General features: G+C 34.8%; 1 protein-coding gene across 1 annotated transcript; it reads right to left on the bottom strand.

The window, feature by feature from the left end:
• Positions 1 to 316: 316 nt before the first annotated feature.
• On the bottom strand, positions 317 to 19,308 carry LOC128221707 (uncharacterized). The gene is made up of 14 exons (XM_052930308.1): positions 19,182 to 19,308; positions 18,748 to 18,877; positions 12,947 to 13,089; positions 11,566 to 11,701; positions 10,900 to 11,015; positions 10,326 to 10,403; positions 7,272 to 7,376; positions 6,533 to 6,619; positions 5,672 to 5,776; positions 4,198 to 4,268; positions 2,945 to 3,079; positions 1,991 to 2,099; positions 1,578 to 1,649; positions 317 to 724 (listed from the first exon to the last, which is right to left on the bottom strand). Exons 1-14 carry the CDS (start codon positions 19,306 to 19,308, stop codon positions 618 to 620), a joined length of 1,521 nt encoding a protein of 506 aa, XP_052786268.1. The 3' UTR covers positions 317 to 617.
• Positions 19,309 to 19,482: the final 174 nt, after the last annotated feature.

Raw genomic sequence — 19,482 nt, 5'->3', positions numbered from 1 at the left:
AAAGTGCTTGGACAAGCCTTTTCAGCCATTTTGAAGTTTCCAAGGCCTTTTACTCTGACACGCAAAAATGAACTCTGAGCAACTTTTGATAAAAAGGCTGGGTCATGTAACACTCGAAATGTGCTTATGATCCCATTGGCTGTTAAAAATATGCTCTTCAAAACCTCCGGAAATCTAAAAATGATTGAATCTAATTTTTAACAATGTAGAATAGTAACGATGACTTCATCATGATGAAATAATAGATACATACTAAGAATAAAGCCTTAAGCCAGAGAAAAAATATTTTAGATTCTCATCCCAGCCCGCCCGTCAAAAAAAAAATAAACATGCCATTCAGCCCCATTTTTCTTCTTCAAAATACGGACGAGTATCAAAACATATTTTCCTCTGGCCTTTTGCTGCAATCCACTGTAAGATATAAATTAACCTCATATGCAGTGAACCATTGGCTTACAGAGACATGCTTGGACACCTTGACACTATGTACAAGATGTACTAGCACTTTGAACACTTATTATTGTTTCAGTGTGCAATCTGTCGTTATCCAACTGTGTAATGTGTTTTTTATTTAATTCCACTTCAGAGAATTCAAACACTTGTGGCTTTTGATTGAATTAATACAGTCTATCATCTTCAGTTCCCGTCTCATAGTAATGTTGAACACTTCGACATTTTCTTAGGAGTTGGCCTTGCTCCTCTGTTAAACGCTGAAAGTTCCTGGCTGAAATGCAAGAGAGGATTTAAGCTGGACAAAAGATAAAGGTTAAATAACATGAATAAATCACCAAGCCAGGAATATCGTTACACTTTAAATCATATATATAACTACCAATGTTATGAGCAACAGAAGAGTTCGAAGATATGTGCAAACTGGTTTGAGGAAATTGGAACTAGAGCTTGAAACTCTAAATGATCATGTGAATGTTGGTCTCACCATTCCACAAGTGGATTAAAAAATCACAAAATCGGCAAAAATGTATAACATTTCATGATTGCAACATCATTTGTGAGATATAAAATATTTGCCTCATGTACACAACTTTAAGTTGTATACAAGCATTCAGAGGTAGAATTTTTACAAACAGCAACACACCAATTTTAGAAAGCTTTTTGCATACTTTAGGAGGTAAAAAAACTCATAGAGACTTGTCTTTAGAAAGCCTTTAAAACAAATATGATTGCATTTGAGCTGTGTTGTCTAAACAATGGTCAATCTCAGGATTAATACAATTATGGAAAACAAGTATCAAATTTGTCCAAGATTTTGTCAAGGAAAACATTATGACCAGATTTATCAAGACAGTGCCAAAATGGTCTCTTGAGTATAACAGGGCTTTTTTAAGTGACCTAACAAGTTAGTTTTTCGACAAAAGATGACCCAGTGCACACTGAGGTGCTTCATTTCAACACCCACATTTCATCAGTAACTGGAAGCATACTTTGTCTATATAACAGACAGCAACATTGCTGCAAAGCTATTGGATCATAAATAAAACTCTTATTTTTAAGCGAACACTTTTAATGAGAAACAAGATAAGTCTACATCTGCAAGCAACATACAAACATGAATTTACCTTCAGGCAGCCCTTCAGCATGTTCAGAGATGACAGTGGATGGGGCAACTGTACCATTGTTCCCTGTAGCATCTGAAACACACAGTTAAGTTGAATGTCAACTGCTACAATATTATGAAAGCTTACTTGTATTCAGGTACAAAATTAACACATGCAATTATTAACTTACTGGATACATAAATTATAAATGTTACAAAAATTATTAGATCTAAATGTATTAATCAAGAAGTGTTGTCATTTTGGGCAACAATAAATCAAGGTGAACAAACATCTGCGGTTAAACTTCAACACACACAATTCATTACACACTTTTAGCATACATCATGAGGTACTAAAGTCAATGCATGTCTAGGTGCAACAAAAAAGTATGTACCTATTTACAGATAAAATGCTCAATTAAGCCTGCAGTTTACCAAGATAAGCATGGTCCACTTCTGATCTTCTGTTGATGCACCAAGAGCATCTTGAGATGGTTCTGAGATCTCTGTTGTTTCTGCAACTGTATAATCGTCTTAACAGCATCTGAAATGCATTGAAAGTGTTTCAAACTGCAACATTCTCGGTTCAGTCTATATTATATACCTGTGTTATAGAGGGTTGGGTTGAAGTCATGGGCAAACAGAACTGTAATAGCATTAAATAGTCATTCTAAAAAACTGGCGCCAGTTTTCTAGTAATTTTGGAAATCTCTCTCTATATATAAATATTGTTGAATAATGAAAACCATATTTCCAAACAACATTATGATGCAGAATACCATAAAAAGTTAAATTACAAGTGCAGAGCTCCTGATAATTCTGTAGGGTTAATGGTACTGTTTGCTGACCATTTTGGACCAAGCATATTGTTCACTTGTGGTTGAAATTAGCACAAGCCTACAAGCGCCGCACTCGTAAAATACGTTCCGGGCTGGCTTAGATCCTGGGTTTTATACAGCAGGGCTTGTTTAAAATTGTATTGCCAAGCAGAAGTATAAGAATTCTGGTTTCCTCATTCAAAAGATAAGGTTTTAATGCAAAAAGTTATTTTACTCTACTGGTGTTTGGGTGTAAAAGATATTAAAATACAAGGAATAATAATGTGCATACTTTTTGTGTTGTTTGTTCTTTATTTTAACTTGTATTTAGGAGGGAAAATTCAAGAATGTATTTATGGCATTATACAATTAAAAAAAATCAGCTTTGTCAACTCCTGGTTGTGAAAGAAATGGGAAATATGAATTTTGTTGCTCCCGCTCCTTGCTTCAACTTTTCTTGGTCACAATCGAACAAATAAATAAATATTTGGTGTGGCCTAAAGTTCATACATTACCCATAAAAGTACAGTGCATTTATTCCTGAAATTGTTTGAGCTCATAAATGCCTTACTTTTGCTTCTTCCTTCCTGCTTGAATGCAATATGTCTCTCGCAGAGAATATATCCTCCAAATATTTTCCGCAGATGCCTCTCACTCTGATCAACCATAATACTGTAGCTGCTCCTGGGTCAAATCTTGAACATTGCTGCAAAAAAAACATGTACAAAAATAGAAAAACATGTCCTGCAAACAATTGCTTAAGATTACTAAGTATGCTTACGGTACATAACATTGTTTTATATACCGGATAGGTAAAGTTTAGCACAAGTCACCTATAGCTGATGTAGAAGTGTTTCACAACTCCATGGAAAGGTGTCTGTTGTAGCCTTTTCCATTGGCGAAGCAGTCACCAATGTTTTTATTGTTTATAGTAGTACATGAAAGAAACTAACATTATTCATAATAAGTGCACTGAACACATCCTTAATCAATAAAATGAAATGACAAAACAAGATTCCTTGAGAGCAAGGTTAATTATCTAGTCTATGTGCAGGTATTTCACTCAAACAGTTGTGGGTTCATTCTGTATCAGGGATACATGTAATGATGTATGTCTTTCTGACAAGCTTTTAAAACAGACACATTCAGGTTTGACCGGTGAAGGAAACAAGACCTTTCCGGTTACCTTATACATTTAATCTCGATCTTGAATTCCATTATTTTTTCTCCATGGTCATTTCACTTTTACAGAATCAACTTCATCATTCTCTTCAGATATTGCCTGGTTTTCATTCCCTTTGTTCATTATGAAATGATTATCAATGTTTCAACCAAGAAAATATGCTAATATTTTAACAAGAGGGCCATGATTGCCCAAAGAGTTGTGACTTTATTTGAAGATTTTTCACTCCCCCGCTGACCAGGCACCATGGTGATATTTTCTTTGAAAAACAGACATGCATACACCAACATATGTCAGATGTCCTAAAATCAATTTTAAGTTACATACAAACATTTTGAGGTACAAGTTGAACACACAACAAGAGAGCAATACACAAATCTTGAGAAGCTTTTAGCATACTTTGTGAGGTAATCAAACTGCAGTATAACTGATGGTATTTTAAAATTTATAACATTTTGTAAGGAACACACACACACACACACAACAAACACACACATTCCGAGGTATATCTTAGTAAGCATTGTGTCTACTTTATGAGGTACCTTTTGACAGAAAAAGTCTTTAAGTTATGAACATCAACAGACTGTGATCACCAGCGACAAATAATTACTCAAAGAAAGTTGGTTTCGTATTCAATTTACCTTGAGGCGGCCCTTCAGCATGTTCAGAGACAACTGTGGATGGTAAACTATCCCTCTGATTTCTACAGCATCTGAAACACAAATTTAAGTTGAATGTAAACTGTTACAAACTCATTAAAGCTTAAAACTTCACAAAATTATACTGGTATTCAGGTATAAACAAGAGCTGTCACAGTATGTGACGAATGCCCCCGAATGTGACATTGACCTACGAACAAGGTCAGTACATGAAAAGTTGATCTTGCCTTTACGTGTCAAATACATATGGCAAGTTATTTTAAATTGCCTCTGAACATAAAAAAATACCACCCATACTTGACAACCTACACTGTTATGTCCTTATATTCAGAATTCCCTTGTGAATAAACACTTGTGTATCTTTCACCTTAGAGGTAGGGACACGGGTCTTGCACACGACACGCCGTCTTCGTATGTGGAACAAATGTAGCAAGTGATTTTAAAATCTGTCCATACAAGGGAAAGTAACAGCCCTGACACGACAACCTATACTCTATGTCCTTATATGCAGCACTCCATTGTGAATTAACACTAAGTGTGACCTTGACCTTTGAGGTAGGGACACGGGTCTTGCACGCGACACGTCGTCTTGGTATGTGGAACACATGTGACAAGTTATTTTAAAATCTGTCCATACAAGAGAAAGTTACAGCCCGAACACGTCAACCTATACTCTATGTCCTTATATGCAGCACTCCATCGTGAATAAACACTAAGTGTGACCTTGACCTTTGAGGTAGGGACACGAGTCTTGCAAGCCACACGTCGTCTTGGTATGTGGAACACATGTGGCAAGTTATTTTAAAATCTGTCCATACAAGGGAAAGTTACGGAGACGGACGGACGGACGGGGGGGGGGGGGGGGGGGGGGGGGGGGATGAAAATAACACATGCAATTATAAACTAACTAGATGCTTACATCAGTGTATGATCACTAAATAACAAACATACAATATCTGGATGTATAAATCAACAATTGTTTGTTGTTCTGAGAAATAATGTCCCTGAGGTGACACCAAATAAGTGAAAAAATAACCCAGACTCTATGAATCTAATAATTTAAGAACAAGATTAAGTTTTACTAAATAAAGCTTAAAAAACATTCTGAGGTTTAACTTCAACACACACATTTCATTACAAACTTTTAGTATACATCATGAGGTACTTTAAAGACTGTGCTGGTCTAGGTGCAACAAAAAAAAGAATGTACCTGTTTCAGTCATAAGCTCAATTAATGTCAGGATGGCTCAGAGTTAGAGTGTCCTCCTCACAACCAAGAGGTGAGCACTAGGTTTGATTCCCGCTCAGAAAATGTTCTAGTTTCCACTCATATGTACACTGTCTTAGTACTGAATTTGACTAAGGAAACCGACTGGAGTGTGTTTAAAATAAGCTGTTAGCTTTACACAATCAGGCTTAAATAAAGTAGTATAAACTAATGAGCACTCAAGTTTACCATGATAAGCATGTTCCAAGACTTCTGCTGATTCACCGAGGGCATCTTCAGATGTTTCTGTGACCTCTGTAGTATCTGCAGCTGTATGACCATCTTTAACAGCATCTGAAATGTATCAAAATTCTATACCACGCGCACATCTGCCATGTCACAATGCTTTGAGATAGTAAAGTATTTGTCTTATGTTCACAAACATAGGTTTCAGGAGATGCAAGTTTAGTTTTAAGTTACCATACAAGCACTCAGAGCTACAATTTTGACAAACAGTAACACACCATTAGTTTAAAGCTGTTGGCATATTCTGTGAGGTAATAAAACATAGAAATATGTCTTTTGAAAACTTTCAAATGAAGTATGATTGAATTACATCTGTATGGTTTAAACATCTGCCAATCTGATGATCAATTCAATTATGTTAAACAAGTATAAGAGTTGTCCAAGAATTTGTACAGGGAAGCAATCTCACCATGTTTAAGAAAGGTAAAAAAAATGGTTAAGACGGTATAAATAGGCTATTTCTTATGTGACCTAACAATTAAGTTTTCCGACACAAGATGACCCAATTCACACAGAGGTTCTTCATTTCAACACACACATTTCACCAATATTTTTACGCATACTTTGTCCAAATACATGTTAAAGAGTATAATAAGCCTGATTTTAATAGATGACAAGATATCTAACATTTGTAAGCACACACACACACACACACATATTCCATGTTCATCTTTACAAGCATTATGTCTACTTTATGAGGTACCTCATCACAGAAAAATAGTCTTAAGTAATTAACATCAACAGATTGTGGTCACCAGTGAGAAATAACTATGTAAAGAAACTTGGTTTTTGTATTCAATTTACCTTGAGGCGGCCCTTCAGCATGTTCAGAGACAACTGTGGATGGGGCAACTGTGGATGGGGCAACTGTCCCACTGTTCCCTACAGCATCTGAAACACACAGTTGAGTTGATTGTATTCTGTTACAAACTCATTAAAGCTAAAAGCTTCACACATATATACTGGTATTCAGGTACAAAAATAACACAAGCAATTATTAACTAACTAGATGCTTACATCGCCAAATTACGAACATACAAGATCTAGATGTATAAATCAACATGTGTTTGTCATTCCGAGAAACAATGTCCCCCAAGGTGACACCCAATGAGTGATTAAATAACCCAGACTGAATAAATCTGTTGATTGAGAACAAGCATAAGTTTTACTGAATTAAGCTTAACAAACTTTCTGAGGTTTGACTCCAACACACACACAATTCATTACAAACTTTTAGCATACATCATGAGGTACTTTAAAGTCGATGCTTGTCTAGATGCAACAGAAACATGTATGTACCTGTTTCAGATCATAAACACAATTAATGTAAGGATGGCTCAGAGTTATAGTGTCCGCCTCGCAGCCAAGAGGTGCTAGGTTTGATCCCCAGTGAGGAAAATGTTCTAGTTTCCTCTCATATTTACACTCAGTACTGGTGAGTTTGACCAAGAAAACCGACTGGAGTGTGTTTAAAATAAGCTGTTAGCTTTTACACAATCAGGCTTAAATCAATTAGTATGAACTAAATAGCACTCAAGTTTACCATGATAAGCATGTTCCAAGACTTCTGCTGATTCACCGAGGGCATCTTCAGATGTTTCTGTGACCTCTGTAGTATCTGCAGCTGTATGACCATCTTTAACAGCATCTGAAATGTATCAAAATTCTATACCATGCGCACATCTGCCATGTCACAATGCCATGAGAAGTATTTGTCTTATGTTCAAAGACAGGGTTTCAGGAGTTGCAAGGTCATTTTAAAATTTTAAAAAGTTATATACAGTCATTTATCACACAGCAACACACCATTATTTAAAAACTTTTGGCATACTTTGTGAGGTAATAAAACATAGACAAGTGTGACCTGGATCTTTTACAAAGGGAAACAGGTCTTAAAGGCTGTCTTTATGTGGTTTACAGATGTGCAAAGTTATTTTAAAATCTGTCCAAACATCAAAAGGTTACAGCCTGGATATGACCACCTATACTCAATGTACGGTATGTATATTGAACAATCTATAATGATCAAACACAAAGTGTGACTTTGACCCTGGAGGTAAGAACACAAACCTTGCACGTAACACATGCCTAAAGTATACTAAACATGTGTGCCAAATAATTTCAAAATTTCCATACATGTGAAAGATACAGTTCGGACATGAACAGATATACTCTATGTCATTAAACGCAGCATTCCATAGAAATCAAACCATAAGTGTGACCTTTGAGGTAGGGACACGGGTCCTGCAAGTGGAATGTCATCTTTGTATGCAAAACAGCAAATTACTTTGAGAACTGTCTATACATGAAGAGGATACAGTCCGGGTTATATAGTGTAATTTTGACCTTGGAGGTAAGGACATTGGCCTTGCACACAACATGACGTCTTTGTATGCATAACACATTTGCAAAAGTATTTTAAAATCAGTCCATAGATGACTTCATAACAGTCCAGACACAACTGGGAGGGACAAAGGACACACGGATGATTTTAATTAGCCCAATTGGGATTCATAATCATTTATGAGATATCATAAAAGTATCTGTCTTCAGCACACAACCATGTATATCAAGCGCCATAAAATCATTTTACAATTTTAAATTATGACAAACCTTCTGAGGTACAATTCTAACACACTTAGGATAAATGAGCTGGAGGTAATTTTACATAATGATGAACTGCAGTATAGATGATTGTGTGGTCTTGACAAAGGCCAATCACATAATGAATTAATTATGGAAAAAACAAGGGATGCAAACGAATATTCGAATATTCGATCAAAAGAATGGTATTCGAATATTAAAATCGGTATTCGAATATTCGTTTATTTTTTACTTTTTTTCTAAATTTTGTTCCATCTTGAACATTTATTTAACATTTATATTTAAAGATTAAAACGCTCTAATTTACCCTCGTTTCGTCAATACACCCACGCATGTCACCAATTATCGAGGCGCGAGCATCTAGACAATACACAGTGGCGCGTCAAGTGTCAATTAAGGCCCATCATCATGGCGAAATAAACAAATAATTTTACGTGTGCCGTCCCCTGCCAATTAGCGGCAATGAAATAAATAAAGTTGAAAGGGGATTGGAACCTATTTTAAACGATGCCAATTAAGGGTTCGTCATGTCAGCAATAACACAAAATATTTCTTTTGTATGTCAATTAAACTGAGCAATGTAGCTAAAATCGCACTGAATATAATGCGCATAAAATTTGATGTCCATCATTCCTTGTGAATAAGCTCTCTCGAACTGTTCGGAAATAAATATAACAAATACACGTAAACAAAATAATCGACAAAATGCCTGCTTCATCTGAAGTTTGGAATTATTTCACACGGTCTGTAGACAAGAAAACAGTGTCGTGCAAGTTGTGCAGTGTTAGTCTTACGTACTTGGGAACTACCACAAATCTATGGAATCATGTGAAAGGAAAACATCCTAGTGCAAAAACAAGTAACAAACGAAAGACGGGTACAAAATAATAACAAGTCGACGGAAACCAGACCGTTTGCAACGGTGAAGATGCCATGACCTTGACTTTTGATATATCGATGTAGTTTTTGTAATGAAACAATATGACATACTAGTATAATTCTAGATAACATATGCAAAGTTATTTTGAAATTGCACAATAAAGCCACTACACGTATTACACGACGTCATACAATCCGACATCAATAAAATTATTCGGCAAATGTCATACCGGAAGTCATTATTTGGAACGCAAATGATCGATGCAATATAGAAGTTTTTAGACAATCTTGCCTGTGATCGAATATTCGAATATTCGATCAAAAGAATTACCGAATATTCGAATATCAATTTTGCCATTCGTTTGCATCCCTAGAAAAAACTATTCATTTCAACAGTTTTAAGATTCCCACAAACGTTCTGATGAACAACTTTTAAACACAAAATTCTAACAAACAAAAAAACAAGACACAGACTGAAAAAGTAAAAAAACTATTGAGATTTTTTTTATTACTTTGTGGATTTTTACGGCAATAGTAGGACAGGGCTTTCCGTAATCTTGTTCAAATGGAGAACAAAATTATGAATATTCAAATGGTGGGGCGGAAAATTAAGTCATATAACTTTTAGATGAAGTTGGAAAATAAAATAATGTAAGGCAAATACAGTGTACATGAAATGAGTCAGAGAACATGACATTGCCAGGCTTTTATATATCATATGTCATGTGTAAATTCGAACTACGACAGAAAAAAATTGTCTCTCTGTATTTAATAATACAAAAAGAATTGTTTGCTTTAAATTTTTTAAGGCAATATGATTTTTTTTTATTAAACATTAAATCCCATGTACACGCTTCTTAGAAACAGTAAGTACCAATTGTTTTAATAATCAATATTTTTGAACGCTAAAAGACTTTTCATGTACACTGAATATGTAGTTCTCACTTTTGCATATTCAAAAAAACCATGCAAATAACAAAAACAATTAACAAGGAACATCTCGATATTACTGAATTGTTCAAAAACCACAGGCTTGACATCATTTTTCTGCAAAATATGGTATACAAGTTTGTAAATGCAGAGACATTGATGTCAACATTATGATTCAACTTACTATCATAAAGTTGCCGATAGTTGTCCGGATTCAAGTTAAGTCCATTTGAATGAAATAGCTTTGATTGTGTGCACCTTGCTAATAAAACAATCTCATTTACAAGGAATTCAATTATTGATTAAGTCATGTCTGTATCTACACCATAGGCTATGTAATAAATTATAACATACATTTCAATCAAGACAAAATAGTAGTATATCCGTAAGTTTTTATAGGTTTTAAAGGGAATAATTCATAAAAACAAGCAATGAAAGAAATAATTCAACACTTAACGAAACTAGAGGTTGAGGTTGTATGATGGTCTATTATTAAAATTTGTGACGTCATAAAGCTCACACCAAATTGGGGTATCAATAGGGGAAATCAATAATACAAATTTTACCCAAGTGAGAAGCAATACCCGTCAGACTTTATTTAACATCCAACAGAGTTTGAGTACAATGCATTCAGTATTTTGACTTCAATTAAAAAGAAGAGAAAATTAAAACATTTTATTTACCTTTCGCTTTCTCCAAGGTACATCAGCAACACCATAATCGTACCTCAATTCAGTGTCTTTGCTGATCATACAGACAGAGTCTTGGTTGATGTCTGTCATCAACAACTTTAACCATTTTGCAATTAGGCTTTGTGTATCGGTCCAAGTCGTTGACCATGCATGCCAGACACGTGTCTTTTGAGGCATCGATGCTATTAAAACAATTGAAACATAACATTACTACAAAGAAAGGAAATGTATTATGACAAATGTCCCTATGTGTTTAATGTTCCTATGTGTTTTTTTCACCACTTTGGGTGTCATTAGATTTTTTTTATTTTGTGAACAACAATGCTTCAGTTTAAAATATTGAAACCAAGAAAACTATTGACTTTGATAATGTTTTTTTGTTTGGAGAATGCACCCGACATTGCTTAATATTGTTTTCTTAATATAAACCACACATATTTTCCAGTCATGGGGAAAATGTATGTTTTTTGCACTGGGAATAGCGCTGAATTTTAACCCAAAATTACCGCCCAGACACGACAAGATATTATGTCAATGCATAGTTTTACAAAACAAAACTTAACTGTAACCATGTAATCTGAGAGAGAGTTTTGGTACGACCACAAGGCCATCACACTATCCAGACTTTATCAATGGACAAAAAGACAAGCTAAAAAAGTAGTGTATAAAGAAAATAAATAGCAATTTATTACTACAAAAATTATAGCTTACACAAAAACTATATATACATACCAGTATTCCTTGTTGTTATGTCTGAAATGGTATTTGAACATTTCATCACCATCAGACTGCTGTTTACATAGTTCTCCTCTGTACTCGAGAATAAACTGCCCCTTCAAGAGCTCTTGCCTAGCAAACACTCCATTACCTGGAACCAGTAAATAGTGTTTTAGCCAGGAATTAAAAAGGGCAGGGTGGGCCCAAAACATGGTGCTTTCTTAAATGGGAAAAAAATGCATTGTATTGATATCAAAGTACATGCATGTTCATGCACACATTGTAGTAATATCCCGACCGATTGCTCTTAATTCTTCTTTCTTGTTCATTTTCACTTCAGACACTTTCTTTACCATCTCGGGTTGTTATCACCAGGGCTCTCACAAGGCTGAATTTTTGGGGAGAAGTCACTTCTCCCACCAGTCAAATTAGGGAGAAGTGGGGGGACTTTAAGGAGAAGAGATACTTATCGTAAAACCTGAGATAAATATTGTGCCATGCCACCAAATTTTAAATTCACATTTACTTTGATTGCTTTTTCTAGATGGAATGTTAAAAAAGTGTTCTTTTTTGGCCTATCAAAAGTGTACTTGTCTAGAGTCTCCTTTTTGCAATGTATAGTTTACCTCCAAAAAAAAAAACAAAGACAAAAAAATTGACAGCAAAAAAAAACAAATAAAGGGCAATATTTATAAATCAAGTAGTTTTTAAGTTATACTCCAGACAAGGTAAATTGCAAAGGACCGACCAACAAACCGACCACAGGGTGACTCCAATATACTCCCTTCAAACTTCGTTTGTCGGGGGTATAAAAATGCAAGTGAAAACTCTTGAAAAAGAACAACTTTCAATTTGTTTACTTCCATTTCTTGTAAACACACAAAATGATGACGTATACACAACTCACACGTTGTAGACTGTTATTTCGTGCTCAGATTCTAGACGGCAGTATTTGACTTATATCAATTTTGAGGCACAGTCCATCATCATGACAAGCAATAATATTTTTAAAGTTTTTTATGCATTGATATTTAATATCTACGAAGGCCGATGGTGATGATCAAACTAATCCGACATAGCAGCCAAAATTAACAAACTGTCCAAAGAAACTGTTACTCAATGGGAGACGAAACTCCACCTAGAATTAGACTTCAATACAGAAAATGATGAGAACATCGGCAAGATATTTTGTGCAGACTGCATATCAGACCTACTCAAAACATTTTTTGTTTTTACAAACCTTATGCTTTGATTATGACACAGAAAACATTGTTGTTGTTTTTAAGTACATACATTTTTCTAACAAACACAAAGGGGTGAGCAGTATTTTTTTCTAAATTCAATTCCCTGACTAAGTCCACAAATATGCTGCTAATGTATCACGACAAAATCATACCTATGTATTGATCGATATACTGCATATAGCACAAATTCAGCTCAATTTCAGCCGTGTTTGTCTGAAGGTAGTTTTGGTTGGCTTTTTTTTCTGCAAGGGCGTTGATTCTGGCCAAAAACATCTGCAATTGCAATAAAATGAGGCTGGAACAATGACAACATATCAACAACAGTCTGATGTAAACAGCCACTATTCAATCCACTTACTTCTCGGCCAGTTAATGACATGACCATCTGGGTTTACACAAATGACATGCTTAATCAATGCTGTGTATCAAAGTGTTTCATCTAGGCTTTTTAGCATAGCTCCCAATACTGCCCTGTGTGATTGGTGCTTTATGAGCAGACAATGTGTTTACATAATTAGACCCAAGCTTATCTCATTATCAAATAAGTAAGTCATAATGAATCAATGTAGTCTAAATAATTTTGTGAATCTACTTTCCCCATAAACATATTAACTAGATGTTGTCAAAACAGCATGGATTTAAAAAAAAACGGGCAAAAGTTACTAATGAAGGTTTTCTGAAGTCAGTCTGTGAAATAGCATTTTTAACCAAAGGCCACTTGGACAAAATCCATATATCATAAGGCCTGAAAGTTCCAAAAGAAATGAGGAGTACATGGATGTGTACTGAGTCCTATCTCGATCTGCTATTACTGTGGCAGTCATTGAAATTAGACTTTCGGATGAACAAGCCCGAATTCTTATACTATTGCATGGAATCATGTTTTTGAACAAGCCCTGCTATATAAAATTCAGAATTTGAGCAAGCCTGGAAGACATTTTACCAGTGCAGGGCTTGCAGGCTTGTGCTAATTTCGACCACTGCTGTGGAAAATATGAAAAAGAAACACATGCTCTCATTCTTCCGATATTTCGACATCTTCTGAAATGGATGGGTCTTTTTACAATCAATAATAGGATCGTTTTTTTTTGAAAATAAACAATTGTGTTACAGCCATTTAAATTTCAAAGATTAACAGAAAGACAAATTTGAAAACATGGTTCGGCAGCCTTTTAACATCTTACTTTTTCTTTCACATTACGATAAAGATCGGTGAAAGCTTATAGTTTCCATTTAACTGTATTAGTATTATGCAATAATATAATAATATACTTATATTCTATATTTCACACCTGAATTCATCCTTTTTAAAAGGAAAGGCAATAAATTTAATCAGATCAGTTATGCAATAGAACTTTAATAAATCGTACTCCAACAATGACTGTAAAAATGACTTCTGACTTAAACAACATGCACATGTTGCCGCACATTTAAGACCATGATTTAGGAAATAAATTGATATTAATTTTTGTTTTACTCAAATCTGGGGCATTTATTCTGTTGATGTTCGTGTTGTCAATGTATATATATACAAATCATACTGCATCGATTGTGGCTGCACATGCAGATTCTTGCCTAGTCTAAAATAATAGACATGTTATATGGGATTCTTCCGATCCATAACTTGTATACGGGTTTGTGCAAAAACAGGGGGGTTTTGAAAAATATTGAAATTGTATTTAGAGAAGCATTTTAGGTTTGAAATAGATAATAAAGGTTTATATTCATATTTTACTGTGCAAGTGCAAAGATATTTTGCACAAAACAAGCATTAGATGCATTAAAACAAAGGATTTACCTTTCCAACAAAACGAAACTTGACCGACACAGACAATAATTGTACCAAGCTTAAAACTTGACCATCTTCGGCAAGCTTCGAGAAAGACCTCTTATATACAATCGTTACAACTCGGCCATGGCTGAAGTGTTCCAATTGTTGTTAAACTGTGAACCGCAGCCTTGCAGGTGTCATTCATGTATTGTATATTCATTATTGTTATGTTTTGACAGTATGAAATGAAGAAACATGCATCAAACTCATAATAATTTGTTGGATATTTGTTTTTTTTGTGTACGGAACTATTATTTAAGTAACATTATCTGGTAATATTTCTTGTTTTTAAGATATTTTATAGATGCAATCGGAATAACTACCCACATTCGATACAAAATAACTTGTGCGTGAATGATTTGCCATATCAAAAATCGTAAAATATATCTGTCAATGTATAATTATAGTGGTCAATATAAGCACAAGCCCTGAAGCCCTGCACTGGTAAAATGTCTTTCGGGCTTGCTCAAATTCTGAATTTTAAATAGCAGTGCTTGTTAAAAAATTTGATGCCAAGCAAAACTATAAGAATTCAAAAGTATAATTTTCACGACTGCTAATTCTTGCATACTGGTAAACCACAAAATGTCAGTTCTTGAGTTCTAACTGCATGATCAGGCACCTCGCATCTGTTGCATGTTTTCGATATTGAGAGAGCCAGTTTTCACACACTATTATCTCCTTTAACCACCACATAAGCACGTACTAAACACCGTTAAAAACCTTACTATAAAGTGTATATACTGGGCGAGTACCTAAATATGGAACACCCATTATAAAAGTGTTTTTCCGATCGGGATCAGGTTATGTACGATTTTAATCAATAAAGACGCTTGCTTCAGATACATGTTCAAATGTCAATACATGGCACGCGGGGGAAAGACTTCATGCTTGCCATAATCACAGCATACTGGTACAGCCTGTATTTTACTGAAATCATCAAATTTTACTGACAAAAATGACAAAAAAAGACAAGCTGTAAATAACATAAATTATTAATTTACTTAAACAAAATAATGAGCAATAATTTTAAAAGAATAAATGAAAATGAATAACAAATTAAAACTGTTCCATATTTAGGTACTCCGAGGACGAAAATGGCAGTCCTTGATTGTGCGGTTAATAAAGTACTTTTCATGCAGATTGGTAGTATCTTGAAAAATGCCATTTATATCAACCAATTCAATTGGTCTTGAATCCTAGTATGCTGATGAAAGTTTTTGTACTTGTAGTTGTACACGAACTTGTAGTGCAAGTCTAACTAAAAATATTTCACAAATATTGCCGAAAGTGTTCCGATTTAGGTACTCACCCAGTATATGATATATCATTATACAGTACAGGTATGTGCCATGTGTAGTCATTCTAAAATGACTAATGCCATGTGCTGTGGTACGAAACAGTCTTAAAACAATGGTACAGAACGATGTTGAAGTGTTCTCCGACATCCATTACTTTCCATAAAAAGGTATTACAATAGAATTGATACGTACACAGTTCAAAATCCAACCAATTTGCAAAAATCCTACAGCAGAAAAAACTGTCCGCCATCATTAGAATCGATAATACACAACCTACCTCGGCAACCGCCATGTTGTTCCCACACCACGTGAGGTGTCGATGGTAGTGCGCATGCCCAATGCGCGAATTTAACAGGTGCCCGCGGGGGCGGACTAGGCATGCGCAGCGAAACGGAGAGCCAATGCGCATGCCCGACTTTAAACTTTTTCCACGCCCTGTTTTCGTATGTCAATGTGTGCAAGCACACTCAAACACACGACACACTATACAACGTTATTTAGAGGTAATCTTCATATTTAACCAGGAGAGTCTGGTGAACATTATAACGCTGTTCAGAGGTTTAAACTTCCGAGGTAACGGGACAATTAACCTCGGAAGTAAATTGTGCCTCGGAAGGTTGCTGTGTACTCATATGATTAACCTCCAAAGGATATAAGCGCAAACGCACACGCACACGCACACACACACGTACACACACACACACACTTTTTTATTTTGTCACGGTAACATATCGTTACAACAGACATGTAATAACATATACAGGCAATTGGGTAAACAACATGACGGAAAATAACAATTGAGGCAATTTTACCACCGATTACATTGACAAATCGCTAACAGGCATGATTTAGGGAATCAATGTAATACAAAGTTGTACAGCTTAAGAATTTGGCATGTATACTGCTCGTTGATCTGCTAACAGATCTGTAGTAAAAACAAGTCCCTTAAACTCGGGATATTTTATGAATGGAAATTCGCCTCGTTTCGTTGGCTAACGGTACAAAAAGCACGTGCAGATATTTATGAATGGTGTAAGTGGTCTTGGACTTGCTACAAATTTAATATGAGATTATTTAGATTTAACTAGTTATGAATAATGGACTTTGTAGAGATAATGATCGCTGCGTGATTTGGAATATAAGCCTGGAGGTAAGAAGAAGTAGAGTAATTAATAATTGTTAAAATTTCACGTGGTTCATCAAATATCTGGCGAACTTTGACAGATTAACGAGAGTTTTTTTATTACTTGTATTTAGGAGCTCGCTATATTTTATCATATTTGGATGCTGCCAATAATATCGTGAAATGAAGATTTTTCTTTGATTCTGGAAAATTGTGCACGTTAATATGTAATGGTAGCTGTCGCCAATGTCTGACTGACAGAGCGGAAACCGCCTGCGCGCGTATTCTATTCCTTGCCATGTTAAAGTTTCAACAGGAAATTAAAAATTACATGATCTAAGTTTGTATAAATTTAAAGCATGATTTAGTGGAATGATAGTTCAATACTTCTCTTGTGTAATCGTTTGCTTAAAGCTATTATAAAATATTCCTTTATTGGACGATCTCATTTTTTCGTGCCAAAATTTTAAGTACTGGTCTTTTAATATTTTCGTTATACTATAACTTGTGAACTTAACATTTACGTTTTTTTGATTTTCAAACAAATTTGAATTACCAGTTGAGTCAAAAATAAACTTTATATAATTAAGCCATTTAAAATTTAGGTTACTTTGTCGCATCGAGCGGTAAACAATTGATGCATATAAGTCCTCAAATAGTACTAATTTGCTCCAATAAGCAATCATTCTGTTTTGAATTGTAATTTTAAGCGGTTCTCTGCCAAGCTCGCCATATAACATATATGCAGGTGTACTTTTCCTTGAATTTGTTATTTTCCTTAAAAAAATCTAGATGAATTTTTTCATAAATTTCGGTATTCTCAAATCCTAGGATTTCACAAGAGTAAGTTAATATAGGAACAATAGTATGATCAAATAGTTTAAGTTGAAGATCAATTGGTAAGTCAAGTTTATTAATTCTTCTGTATAGGAAATGAAGAGCCTTTTTTGCTTGTTGGGCTAAATGTTCTTTGGCTTTATTAAATTTCCGAGTTGGGCTAAATACCATTCCTAAATACTTATAGTTATCAACGATTTCTAGCTCTTCGTTGTTCAGTGTAAATCTATACTGTCTCCACGATCTTCTGTTCGCCCCAAATATCATGACCTTTGTTTTGTTTATGTTGACCTCGAGCTTCAACTGCTGACAATATTCGTTAAAATCGCTAACGCATTTCTGAAAATCGTTTTGTGATCTGGCCAGTATAATTGTATCATCGGCGTACAAAAGGACATTGATTTTTAAATAGTTCGTTAAATCTTCTACTAAATACTCAATCGTTACTCCATCATTATTCCTAGTATCCAGAAATTCGTACAAATCATTTAAATAATAGGAGAAAAGTATTGGAGAAATATTTTCTCCTTATCATAATTACATGTATTAGTTGATTGTGTTAAGCAAAAAAGCATCATGTTCATTTTTTGATTGGTGAATGCTAAAAGATTTACTGTGGTCTTCTATAGATGAATAAGGAAGAAATACTGTGTTTAATGCTCATTTCTTTCAAATTTAACTCGATATTCTTAATAAGAACCATTTTTTTTACATGTATTCATCCTATTTGGAATATTAAAAAAATATTATTAATTGTGATAAATCTTATTTGGGAGTAAGAGTGCATCTTTAAAGGAAAAGTAATAAAAATCAACACTAGAGTACGGTCCATTCAGGTTATTGCGCATGCATTTATTGTACCACAAGCCCCCACCAAACTGTTGGGCACAGTTGTTAGGGCTGTTGTCCACGTCCCTGTCGTATGTTGAAAACGGCTGGTTGATAATACTCCAGGCATTATCGTTGTCGGAGAGAAGAAAGGAATCGGACACTGCAAATATACCGGTTTACCTCAATTTTTATCAGTATAATATGAATAATAGAAAGAAGGTTAAGAGTTAATTAACAGTATAATAATTAAATAAAGAACTTAACCAATTACAAGCAGATCTCTAGAGGTATTAAGTTTGGTCTTAACAAATTCAACTGCATTCCAAAATATTTTATACTTACGCAGGTTTAAGAATAAACACATGTATTTAGCCATTTAAAAGGCATATCATTACTATGATAGTTTCCAGACGTACTTTACCAAACTGTTTACTACGTCCTAAGAACTTTAATGAGTAACCTACTTCCTTCTGAGTTGATCCTCCTATCAACGTTAAAGATGTATCGTTCTGGTGGAGAAATATAAAAACCCGCATACTCGTCGAATCCAGTAATTCCGTCTGGTGAACTCATTTCCACCCGTAACGTCATGTTAGCCCTGCTTGTCATCGAGTGGAGAAGACCCAGACCTGTGAACAATTTAAATTTCACTTAATGTTGCGGCATGTGTCCGGGTGCTATAGGACATTGATAAGAACATTACAATTATACTGTTGCACAGATGTTAGGCTGTAAAGACCACTATGCGACATTTATTGTCGCTTT

The sequence above is a fragment of the Mya arenaria genome, chromosome 16, assembly GCF_026914265.1.
Source record: "Mya arenaria isolate MELC-2E11 chromosome 16, ASM2691426v1".
Classification (NCBI taxonomy): Eukaryota; Metazoa; Mollusca; class Bivalvia; order Myida; family Myidae; genus Mya; species Mya arenaria.
Note: the sequence above shows the minus strand (reverse complement) of the source record. Positions and strands in the feature narration are given on the sequence as shown.